General features: G+C 33.9%; 1 protein-coding gene across 1 annotated transcript; it reads right to left on the bottom strand.

The window, feature by feature from the left end:
* Positions 1–4,728: 4,728 nt before the first annotated feature.
* Positions 4,729–12,986, bottom strand: LOC144444642 (squalene synthase-like). The gene is made up of 8 exons (XM_078134137.1): positions 12,660–12,986; positions 11,476–11,573; positions 9,425–9,608; positions 8,362–8,490; positions 7,688–7,879; positions 6,596–6,772; positions 5,867–6,019; positions 4,729–5,362 (listed from the first exon to the last, which is right to left on the bottom strand). The coding sequence occupies exons 1-8, from the start codon at positions 12,756–12,758 to the stop codon at positions 5,159–5,161; spliced, it is 1,236 nt and encodes a 411-aa protein (XP_077990263.1). The 5' UTR covers positions 12,759–12,986; the 3' UTR covers positions 4,729–5,158.
* Positions 12,987–13,148: the final 162 nt, after the last annotated feature.

The following is a 13,148-nucleotide window of genomic DNA, read 5'->3' as shown; positions in this document are numbered from 1 at the left end:
CTCGGAATCGGTGACAGTTTACCCTTGAAGAAATTTCAAAACTTTTGAAATAATGCAAAGACTTTGCATTATTGATAATGATTTTTTTTAAATGTATTGCGCAAACCACTTAATGTTACTATTGGCAAATTTTCTTATATATTGTTGTAAAAGATGCCTCACAACATTGTTGTACTTGAAGAACGAACATAAACGGGGTGGGGTGGGGTGGGATGGGGGTTGGGGAGAAAATATTTCGGATAAAATGTGTTTTTCAACTCCATCCCCTCCCAAGTGCTTTTCAAAAATGTAAACTAGTTAAAGAGGTAAATGTGTAAATTTTGCAAATATACGTGGTGATGAGTGTCAGTTCCTGGGGTTTAATTTATCACAAACCAAGAGTAATATATTTCAAGCCACCCCCTTTCAGACCATCGGAATTTTAATTCCCCCCTCCACTCCCCCCCCCCGCCCACTTTTTTCTTTATCCCCATTTTCTCCTCAGACCCACCTACCATAAACTATGGTTATGCCCAGAGCTTGCCAATGAATATATTACAAGTTACAAGAAATACAAACGATATCGATGTACCCGTTAGTTCCCATCTGTTACCGTAATAACTACTGAGTCCCATGTTAAACTGACAAGGTTGTGTTTTTTCGTCATCTTTGTTTGACGGGTTGTCTAGAATGATAAATTTCCAGTCCTTGCATATAAGCACAAGGGACTCAGGCTTAGTTACGTATGTTTACGAAAGACACAAAATAAAATAAGAAAATAAAGAAATATGATATGTTTGTAACTGTTTATATAGATCTATGTAATATGTTTTAAAGTTGAAGCAAAATCTTGAGTAACCATGAAATATTGCATAATTAAGACAGAGTTTGCGAAAACATAGTGGCCAATGGGAATGCATGAGTGATACATTCTTACTCGTGGTTATTCCTTCTCTACAGATGAGCGCAGAGTGTTCTGTAATCACGAAAATATTTGTTGTCAATGGAGACTTAGATTTTCCTGAAATATGTCATTCTAGACATTGCAACCTAAGTAACTAATAAAGAATCAATTTTGTCAGTCAATAGTTCAAAACGACTGTCCTAAAGGATGTTTAAAATGTGTAAACTTTGAAGTCTCATGTAATTTTATATTAATACGTACTAATGCATGTCAATTATTATGGATATGTCCATAAAAAGTGTAAATATGAAATTTGGTATATTTATCAAAGTTTCTTAAAATATTATATTGAATGATTTAGAAGAGGTATTCAGAGAAGATTTATTATAAAAAATATTTGTGCACGGTGTACAGTTTTTGTTGTAGTGTGACCGCCTTGAAGCATGCATGTAACACTTCTGCCATTTTGCATGTTATTTATATTAACCATAATTTGAACACTCACTTAAAAAGCTTGCTCGGGGTTTGAAATAATTAGTTGTAATATATGTCGCCATATCAGTACTCTAAGCTTGTAGAATTATTCAAAACAGATCTAGAGTGGGGGACATAATTTCTATGATGACGTAGCAGTAAAGTGGCGTCACAACTCTGGCAGACTGATAACTATAATATGAGCATTTCTTGATGCCCTAAGTTGAATTTAAATAAATAAAGATGAACGTAAGAGATCAACCTATGTTTTATATGTTGTCTTGTGTGATGATGACAGGGGCAATATACAACCTGGAATTTCGAAGGACAAACAAAATTAAACACTGGTGAATACACCAACACAATACAATATAGTTTATACATTTAACTTATGCACCAAGACACACTAGTAGCTCACTAAGGCTTTTGCCAGATATCCACCATGGCTTACTTTGTAAGTTTCTGAAGTCAGATCGCATTGAATTTCGCATGTGTGACTTCAGTCAAAGTTGGTAGCATCCCCATCACGGTTCATTAACTGTTGCAAAGTCTGTATACGAAACGCTTCCTTTATCCCCTTCTTAATAAACCACTCCGGTTCATGATCCAAAATTTTCACATTTTCTGGGTCAAATGAATGTCTCAATGAAGCCGTGATGGATACTTGGTGAAAGCTTAGGTGACTCACTAATATTTATTGGTTTAAAATGAAGTTAGATTTATGAACTCATAGGCTGAACATTTGCACAGATGTGCTTTTTAGTATACGATAGAGTAGACACAATAAAAGATATTGGAGACTTGATACAAATGGGAACATTATTTTATTAATTAAGAATACAATATGTAAGGTACATGGCACACCAAAAAAAACATCACTATGGGTTGCTAAAACAGCTGCAGGAGATGTTTTTACTTGTGTTAAGAGTTCGGCAATGTATACTCTATGCAGACAGGATTAGTGTTTGAACACAAGTTTGTCAAACTTGGAAAAAAGGTAAGAAGTAAAGGTCTTCACGAAAAAGAAGAAAGATATATAAGAAAAGAACAAAACGCTATATGACCAATGTATTTTGCATTTGGAAATTAATTAATATGACAATGTTGTCAACTTTTTTATTGATTACTTCATGGTCTCTATATGTAAATTGCTTTCATCTTAATTCAGAAAATGAGAAAAAGTACAAATTGCAGAAAGAAAATTAAAACAGTAAAGGTAAAATGGTAGGACATTTGCCTGCCTCTGTTTCAGATCTGTGTTATTCACTATCTGCTTGTGCTGTAGTATCAGCATTTTAAACCCAATGATTTAGCCACACCCCATTTGTACAAATTTACATGTTATTAGCATATATGTAAATTATGTCAATGTTAACTACTGTGTTCATCTGAGTAATGAGTGCATATTAACATAATGACTTCATTTGAATATATTCAAATAGTCTGACATAGCTATCATCTCCCACTGTGACCAATCAGTTTGAGCAGATTTTTCAAATTCAATAATGAGTTGGCAATGATACTAGTAGGACATGCGGATAGTGAATAGCAATCACAGATCCATACAGTAGACAGGCCCTAACAAAAGAGAACCTTGATAGAATAAATATGATTAATATCAAGTACTGAGGTCAAATAAACATAGATGGTAATAAAGTGCATAAGATTCATGGTAAAGATATACATTAGCAAATTTCTGACATCTCCATAAAGTTTTCCTCTCTGATCACAGAAAACTAACCACTCAGCTCACAAGAAGTGTCAACAATTTCATCTCCTTGGCAATTAGGAGATACAGAAAATTGTACATAAACAATAAGAAAATTAAACCAACTGCAGCTGTTTAAAATATAGTCAAGACAGAGGTTGCAAAGTGTCTTCACATGAAATGCCCATGTATTTGTAAATCAATATGCCTCATTCTCAATATTATACAGAGACACGATTTCAGTCAAAATGTAATCTTTCTAAAATCAAGCAGCAAGTTTTAAATACAACATATATTTAAATAAATCTTCAGCTTTGTATATAGTAGTTCACATTGAATTACAAATCTAGCATGGTAAAATAAGAACGTACATACAAATGAAGGTAGATGTACTCCCACCCACTTCTTTTAACTTCAATTGTCGTAGTTGGACTGAGTCTAACTCTTGAACCAATACAAATGTAGTCTAGCTACTAGACTTTTGGGCAATTCTGTTCACTTTAAAAAGCAACCGAAGGTCACATATCACTAATGGTGCTAAAGAGGACTTGTGCATGTACCTGTGGTACTGTCATCCTTGGTTTTTGTTTGGAAATATTTTGAGCACAGATCCAAGGTCTTGTTACAAGACTAATACAAATGCAGGATAATGTTAAATCAGATTTCAGAAATACTCTATTTGAAATAAGTAGGTTATAAAAAGGTACACTTTATACCATTAATAATAATTAATATGATTCATTCGGCTATATTAATTATAAGTTATTGTCATCTAAAAAATTATTACATAATTTTACTTTCAGTGAGTAACTTACTAACACCAATCGGAGTAACTACAGAGTTTCAATTAGGTGGCACGATGTTGTGTGCATCTCGCAAAAGGTTTTTACTAAATTTTAGTTATAAAATATCAGTTTTTCAGAATCCTGAAATGTAAGAACTTATAAGGACTTTTCTGGAGAATGTAAGGACATTTCTGGAGAATGTAAGGACTTTTAAGGACTTTCCTGGAATACATAAACCCTGTAGGATATCTTTGATTACTTTTATGGACAAAATAGCTGCATTAGCCTAACTGTGGTATTCTACATGTATACTGTAATGTTGTAGAGGGTACACACACTACAGAATAGATACATGACTGTTCACATCTTATAATCCAGAGAATTCAGAAAGCTAACATATATATATGACATCTGTTAAACTTGTTAGGAGATGTACCATGTTACCTGTACAATATATGTATTTGATATGAAAAGTTAAATCAGCTTTGAATGCATTTCTGTACATGACATGATAATAAACTGATTGTAACTGATAAGCATGACAATAGTGTATGACAGACTATTGTTTATCAGTCAAGTATTTCTTCCTTGTCTATGTTTAAGCGGTAAAATCTACCTGAGTTCCCCTATCATCTTACCAGGGTTCCCTACATAAATTATGGACCTTACCCTCTTAAAGAACAAATATCACAAGCAATAATCAATGTTTATGTTGAGGTCAGGGAACTCCAGTAAAAGAATGCCGGGGTAAAACTGGTTAAAATGTGTGCAGGTTCCTTCCTATATACTATACCATGATGGTGGTACATAGGGAATCCCAGTAACATTACTTAGGTACATTTTACCTGGTATGGAACCCTGGTAAAATGACTGGGGAACTTAGGTACATTTTACCTATGTACTTCCCTTAACAAAAACACTGGTAGGGAACCCTGGTAAAATGACTGGGGAACTTAGGTACATTTTAACTATGTATTTCCCTTAACAAAAACACTGGTACAGAACCCTGGTAAAATGACTGGGACCTCAGGTAAATGTTACCTACTTACTTCCCTCAACAAACACACTGATAATTCATAATGTTCATCACAATCAACAAATAACCCTGCTGGCAGTTCATACAAAAAATGTTTACATTAAAGTATTCTTGGTAGGATAAACTTACAATAATTCATTTAAAAATATAAAAATTGCAAATGTAGTAAATGTATGGCAAAAAAAAAAAATCATTTAGTTTTTCACTTGCCATTGCTATGTTACCATGCCATTTATATGACTAGATGCCAATACATAATTCCCATGTCGTATTCAGATATAATCATCATACACTTGTATAACATTGGTCCAGTATTGGTAGATAATGGCTCCAGCTAACATAGCTCCAGATACATATATTGGTAAATATACATTACAGCTGCTCTGTTTGTCTGTTTGACTCAATTTTAGTATTTCAGAAGTGATCTGTCTTGTTCTCACAGCTGATGGGTCACCTGAAGGAATCCTCTTTTGAATCTGAGAGAAAACATAGTTTGCAAATAAGTATGTATGTGTTTACATGTGTATTAATTGGAGAGAGAGAGAGAGAGAGAGAGAGAGAGAGAGAGAGAGAGAGAGAGAGAGAGAGAGAGAGAGAGAGAGAGAGAGAGAGAGAGAGAGAGAGAGAGAGAGAGAGAGAGAGAGAGAGAGAGAGAGAGAGAGAGAGAGAGAGAGAGAGAGAGAGAGAGAGAGAGAGAGAGAGAGAGAGAGAGAGCGAGTCTGATTAATTAAGAGCACTTGACTATTAATTTTTATTACCATATACTTTTACGTTTACCAGGTTTGTCCTTTGAATAAGGATACCTCATTCATAGTGTGAGAAGATAACACAATTGGGAAGCACAGCACACATGACATATGGAAAATTAGAATAATTAAATACTGCTTCATCATATTATAATTAGGTTGAAATAATATCAGGGTAAGAGAGAGTGACATAGAGATAGTTATTATTTGAACTGTTTTCATATATATATGTACCTCCTTTGTATAGTTGTACATTATCAGTTTGATACTGTCCATGGTCGTTGCTTCCATCATTAGACCAACTGCCTGTCCTTTCCGAATTTTCACAACACTTGTAAATACATTTTGGTTGTCATAGCAACACGCTAAAGTAGCTATAGCCATCACCTGTAAATTGAGAGAGAAGATCAATGCAAGATTTTACAGTGATATGGTTAAAACACTCCATTGTCATTCATTTCACGTTTATGAAGTTAAATAATATAATTGCCTTTATACTTTTATAGTGTTGTTGGTTTTGTGTAAATATTATATAAGACTGCTACAATGTACTATGTATGTATATTACTACTACTACTAGAGGCAAATTAAACTTACAAAAAATCGGATATATGGCAAAAAGGGAAATTAAACATACAAAAAATGATATATGGCAAAAAGTACAAACCCAACTGTACTTTTTGCCATAGATCATCTTTTGTGAGTTTAATTTCCCTCTAGTAATAGTAGTAGTATACATACATTGCAGTAGTCTTAAATAATATGTACAAAAACCTACAACACTATAAAGGCAATTGTATATTATTTAACTTCAAAAACGTTAAGTGCTAAAAAAAAGTGGTGCCAAGCATACCAAATTATCTTTTCGTCATAATTTTTTGCATGTCAACATATATATGTTTACAATATGCAATTTGTTAATTACACACACACATAGAAAAGTCTAGAGTGTTTCAACCTTACCTGTGGTATTGCACAGAAGTTGAAAATAGACTGGTTTTTGATTCTAGACATATATTTCAATACATCTGGTACATGGTCTAAAGCATTAGTCACTAAATCATTCAAACAGTGAACACTCTTTTCAAAGTTTTTAGACTCTTTGAAATCTTCTAGGTTTTCACCATATTTGCTCCAAGTCTGTACAAGTAAAAGTAGAAAAACAGAATATGACTTCTTCAAACTTTGAATTCACAAACCATAACTTGTTGAGTAAATTCCTAAATACACTTACTATAAGCAGTCTCAGAGTATAACATATTAAACATATACCACAATTGTCAGTCAGTCAGTCAGTCAGTCAGTCCCCCCCCCCCCCCCCCCCCCAGCAATGTTCCTGTGAATCCTTTATTTCTGTTTATTATAATTTGACAAGGCGTTGGGTGAGAACTACAATTTATGGGGTGTGCACAGCCTAATATAAAATACTGTAAAAACAGTTATAATTTGTTTGAGTCTTTTGGAAGCTTAGTTATCCAGTGACCTTGCATGCAATGTGAAACCACTTAGACTGAAAAACCACAAAGTATTACATTCCTGTTGTGGTCATTTAGAGTGTGTGTTTGGTACACAGTGTGTATGTTATCAGATTGTTTGTCAAAAAACCCAGTCTTTACATGGTGTGCATTGGGTACAAGTGTATGTTATCAGATAGTTTGTCAGTTTCCATGGTTTATATCCAGTGTAGCTTTATCTGTCATTTCTAAATTAACAGACATGGTTGTTAAATTAGAACCATTCTGAGTTCATTCAGCCTGTCTTACCCTCATACTGGTTTGATTATTATAGTTGCATGTATTCAATGTGTACTAGCACAGCCATACCTCCCTGAACCAGAGTTTATGTCACACACATGTATACCACAATATATACTTAAATTCATACCTCCCTGAACCAGAATTTATGTGACATGCCACAATACTTAAATTCATATCTCCCTGGGCCAAAATTTCTCATCTACATGTATTACAATATGTACTATTACATCTATACCTCCCTGGGCCAGAATTTATAATCTATAACCACAATATGCACTATTATATTGTATATCCATACCTCCCTTGGCCAGAATTTCCTTCCATCATTGATGTCTTCAAGATAGTCTCGAATAATGTTGGTTTTTTGTAGAAACAGTCCCATTGAGTTGGAGAGTTCAGTGTCCTCACCGATGACTTCATCTTCAAATTGTGATGCTGAAAACAGCTTTGATAAACCAATACCTACTAATCCAGCTACGTAATGACAGTACTAGAAATAAGAAAATAAATGAAGTAAGTTTATTAAACGGACAACTTGACACATTATTTTTGATTAATGAATACCTTAAAGCTATACTAGCTGCAACTGGAGTGGTTTTTTAAAATTTAAAAAAAAAATTATTTGTTAGGTTGAATAACTTACTTGTAATATCCTACATTGTGAACACTATTGCATCACCTGTGGGTAAACATTTTTTGTAGCTATATACATAATTAATCAAATTGAATCATATTGATTTTGGGTCCACACCCAAAAATCATCACCCTTAATGACGATCACAATGTCAACCTGTTTCTGTACTGCTATTAATATTGACCACTGATTAATCTGTACCTTCAAAGTCAGTTTTAAATATCTACGACTGATGAACTGACATTTTGATCAACAGCATCTATAGACAACTGCTGCAATAGTTGTATCTGTGTAATATCTGGCTGTGAATTAGTTAGATTACAAATTGTTTTAAATACCTCATTCCAGTCAGCATTAGTCATCACCTCCCTTTCCATAAAGACTGTCATTCCAACTCCCATACGTTTACAGATGTCAGCTATCACATCTTGAAATACAGGTGCTAATGTTCTAAATTCAGCGGAAATCTGTGTGGAGAAAGTAAACATCAATCACTAAGAGAACAACTACTGTTAGTTAAATAGTGTTTTTGCTAAGGTTGGAGAACCCCAGCTAGAAATGGCAGTGTTTCTTATAGTTATGCCAAGAAGAGTCTATGGTAATTTTGTTCAGGAACCCCCATAAAATAACATGGAAACCCCAGTAGATTTTACCTTCTTACCACCCTTAGCAAAAACACTACTTAGGAATTACATTGCACTTTGTTGAGATTTATGGAACTCATTAAGACAAGGAGACAAACTGGTAAACTCCTACATCTTCAAATAAATCATACCTTGTAAGGATGGGTAAACTATAACAAAGTGACGAGGGAAATTTAGTATTTTGATCAGCTTGTCACCTTTAGGGAACTGTTTGTCAAATAAGTTGATGTCCCGTACATTTAATCCAATCACAGTTAAACAATTGTATCATAACAGAATATTCTTTCATTTGTATAAATAACTACCAAACCAGCAAAGCTATAGAATTTCAATCAGGTTGCATGATGTTTTCACATCTCACATGATTTTTGTTACAACAGGCGCTGATAGCATACACAAACATGAAATATTACATTTTATCTCACAGTGAACACAATTACAAGTAAACAGTTTTGTGTTTGAATCTTCCTTGTTTAATCCAACAGTGATGTTGATTTATTCACAGCAAGATAAATGATATTTTATATGCCTGTGCACTATCAATGTCTGTATTTTGTTTTATGTACTTTGTAACTAAAACCCTTGTGTGTCTTGTAAAAAAAAACCATCATGTTGCCTAATTAAAACTCTACAGTCACTCTTGTTTGTTGGTAAATATTCTATGCGAGTAAAGAAACTCTTTCTTGTTATTTAGATGATGTGATGAAGTCAACAAAAAACTAATCAAATACTAAACAGTACTACCTCAGTAACTTACTGTTGGAAAGTCCTCTAGCACAGCCTTATCCTTCTCTTTGCTTTCAGTAAAGTTCCACGCGGGTTCATACAGATGTTTATGAAATTCTTTCAACATTGGTATCTTTTTTTCTAATGGAATAGTCATGTCATCCTCCACAGTGTCTAATGCTCGTAGTACCAAATAAAATATACATACTGCATGCCTGAAATAAAAATTGATGGAAAAAATATGAACTGTTACAAGCCGAGTTTACATGAAGGTTACTAAATCTTACATATTGATTAAACTATTCTTAGACTCATATAATATTAATGTCAATGTCTGCTTTAAGTCATCTATTGGTATTGTTTGCAATGTGGATGACATACACACGTTTCTTCAACATTTCAGAATTTCTGAACTCATAATATTATGTTCAAATACAAGATATGAGTGCTACTAACAGTGAGTAAATTAGGGTTAATGTAGCCATCTGGTATTTATTTTGGGTTTTTAATTTATAATATAATTTTATTATCACTGTGAAATGATATTAAGTCTGTGTTTGCAACTCACTACATTGCAAAACGCTGAACAAAATGTGTAAAAATGTTTGTTATTGTATGTAAAGTATCATTGGGAGTGTTTAGTCTCCGAGACCAGGTAAACTCAAAGCCAGTAGACAATGCTATCAACTGTTCTGTCAGCTCTCTTACATTATTACACAATATCTATTCAGAGATTTGGACTTTGCATTTAGGTATCATGCATCATCATCTATATCACGTGACAATCTCACACCACTGTATAAATATCTAGTCTAGTGCTTACCATGATTTAGGTGTACGTGTACATTTGTCTGTTATCATTCATTTAAATAGTCATGATTCAGTTCATTTTAAGTAATTCTACCTGAAAATGATGATTATTCATAATACCCTATGATTAAAAGATAATGTATTACTGATTAAAAGTTTTAAAAAATTAGCTTTAAAAGAAACTTCTCTTCAGTACAAACAGAGAGAAGTGTTGTTTTTTTTATTGAAGACAAGAGGCTATTTTTTGGAACCAGTCATGCCTTCCTGTCAAACTCAACCCTTTACTTTCAAGATCTGGTTTCAAGTTCTTTTGATCATTCGTCATACTGTAGTTGGACTGATCCCTGTTTAGTTCACAAACTCAAATTGTATTATCAAAAGTTTAAATAAAGACAGTATGGTGTCAAACATCAAACCATGCAGAACTGTGAAAACTATTGAATTATTAGGGTATGTCATGTTTGTGTGGATGATCTGTTGTTTCAACTAGGCTAGGGAGTCTACCATATTCTCTATTTGGGACCACCATTCAATGCTATACAAGACAGGCTTAAAAACAATTGAATCCCTGATTGAGTAGGACACTGACTTATTTAGGCCCCTTAACTTAATTGATATGAAGAAGTATGGTGATATATAAAATACTATTAATTTGATGTATTGTACAGACAACCTCAGTGTAGACAATATAATATACACTGGACAAAGTTCACACTGTTATATCTAACAATAGTTTATCAACTTCTTTGTTAAGTATAGTTTTAATTTGACAGGGGAGTGCCATCCCTGTTTCATGTTGATTTTGTATTGTCATGTGTACTTGTTCAATGTCTGTATACTTTATTCTATTTTTTAGCTCTTTTTGTACCAATGCAAAGGTGAAATAAGCATTTTTTGCATTTTGGGGGTCACTGTCCTTCTTTTATCTGTCAATGTTAATTGCAATGAAGGATTTCTAAATGTAAAACAAATGGAGGAAAAATGCTTGGGTACTGCGTCTGAGTATACCTTTGTGTACATGGATCACTGGTACTGACATGTCATTCTTGGTACCTGCAATAGCATTTTATTTCATGCTAGAGGGTCAAAATAGAACAGGAGATGGTCAACTAATTTTTACACACACCTATAGCAATGCATGTGGAGTGCATGGAGTGGAAGTTATGGTATTCACCAATAAATTGAAGTCATATATTTATGACAAACCGAGTTGGTAGAATTCTACTGCAGGTACTGAGAATTGTTAGCAGTACAGGTACCTTACAGACTTACCTTAAATGTCCATCTAATGCTTGTATAACGGCAGCAAAGCTCCTACTGGTCTGGTTCAGATATATATAACATTGCTTTGCAGTTGGAGACATGGACTTCTACAGACAGAAGAAATACATACATAAAATAATCGTCACCTGCAGATATAATTGCATTGCACTTCTCTGCCTAGAAAAGCCTCATTGTAGTCTCCATGAAAGGACTAATGCTACTACACTAGTTCAGTTATCCTAAATGCCATTTTTATTTTATTTTTTTATTTTTCACTGGAGGTGAGTGAATAAAAAAAAAAAATCAAAATGACAGCTTAATTAAATATAGCTGCAAAAATTGTAACATTAGTTTTGATTTTTGGTTTGTTTTGGAGGGGGCTTTTTTCATACCAGGTGAGTGCAAACCCTTGAAAGATATAAAGCTCAAAATAAACATAAAAAAACCACTAAAATTATTGCAGCTGAAACAAAATAAAACTCTAGTCTTTCAAGACTATACAGGTAGGATATGTCTAATTTATAATACTATGTACAGGTAAAATCACGTACGTCACTTTACCCCCATGTATATTTAAATTGAATTGGAAGTTTTACGTTTTACATTTTTAAATACTTTCTTCTCTATTAACGTAACTTACCTGGTGGTTAGTTTAGCCTTAGCTTTTACGATTCAATACGAGTGAAAGTGAAACAACAATAAACGAGGAAATAAAATAAAAAGGCAGAGTCTGCTGACGTACAGAGTGACAGGCGCTCGGGATAGAAATATTTAAACAATGTGGCGCGTTAGCACTAAGTTCCATTTCCACGGAACTGTACGAAACTAGTTCATATTGTATAAAATACATGAAATACCGGTAAGTAAAACGAAAAAATCTGCCGCGATAATCGTCATCGAATTCATATCAACAGAATATTTGCCCTGTCACACTGTGGTGGTGTAACAGTATGCATTGCTATACAAACATGGTACATGGAGGCACTCGTGTCTGCCACAATCAAAGTACCAAATGAAAGAAACACAAATAGGTATTATTCAAAACTTTGCTTTTTATGTTATTGTAACAATATATATGTATGTAGAAATAGAATAGCTTTATCATGACTGACCAAGTTCTCCCCATGTCATGCAGTCTGCAATCACAATTATTTGACTTTAATACAAGTACTGTTGTAAAATTTTGTACTTACATGATCGAGTTTTGGCATGACTGAATTACAACCACCGAGTTTATATTTCAATAAGGCGTACACCTCGTCCGGGTGGATAAACGATCGCACAAAATCCATGTTGACTATGGCGAGATTTAACTACACAGAATGTGAATTTCAACTTGGTCTGCGAGGTGGCTCAGGTACGTGAGGCTGCAACTCCGGTGCGACTACTTAATTAAAATCATTTGTAGCAGACGCTTATTGAAAGTCTCACGACGGCATCGCAAGACAAATGGTTGTGTATTTAGATCATTTTACTATTTCCTTACACAATTCTTTACCCGAAGTACGTTCCCCGGCAGAAACAATTCTAAGCCGGTGCGTTACGCCATTATTTTTGTGGAAAGTACATACTGATTGGTCGTTCTGCAACAGGAGAGGAATTTGTGACCAATAAATATACTGAATCTACTCGGTACATACCATTTGTACAATAGGGGTGCACAGCAGACGCCAATCTTTCAC

The sequence above is a fragment of the Glandiceps talaboti genome, chromosome 13 (assembly GCF_964340395.1).
Source record: "Glandiceps talaboti chromosome 13, keGlaTala1.1, whole genome shotgun sequence".
NCBI lineage: Eukaryota > Metazoa > Hemichordata > Enteropneusta > Spengelidae > Glandiceps > Glandiceps talaboti.
Note: the sequence above shows the minus strand (reverse complement) of the source record. Positions and strands in the feature narration are given on the sequence as shown.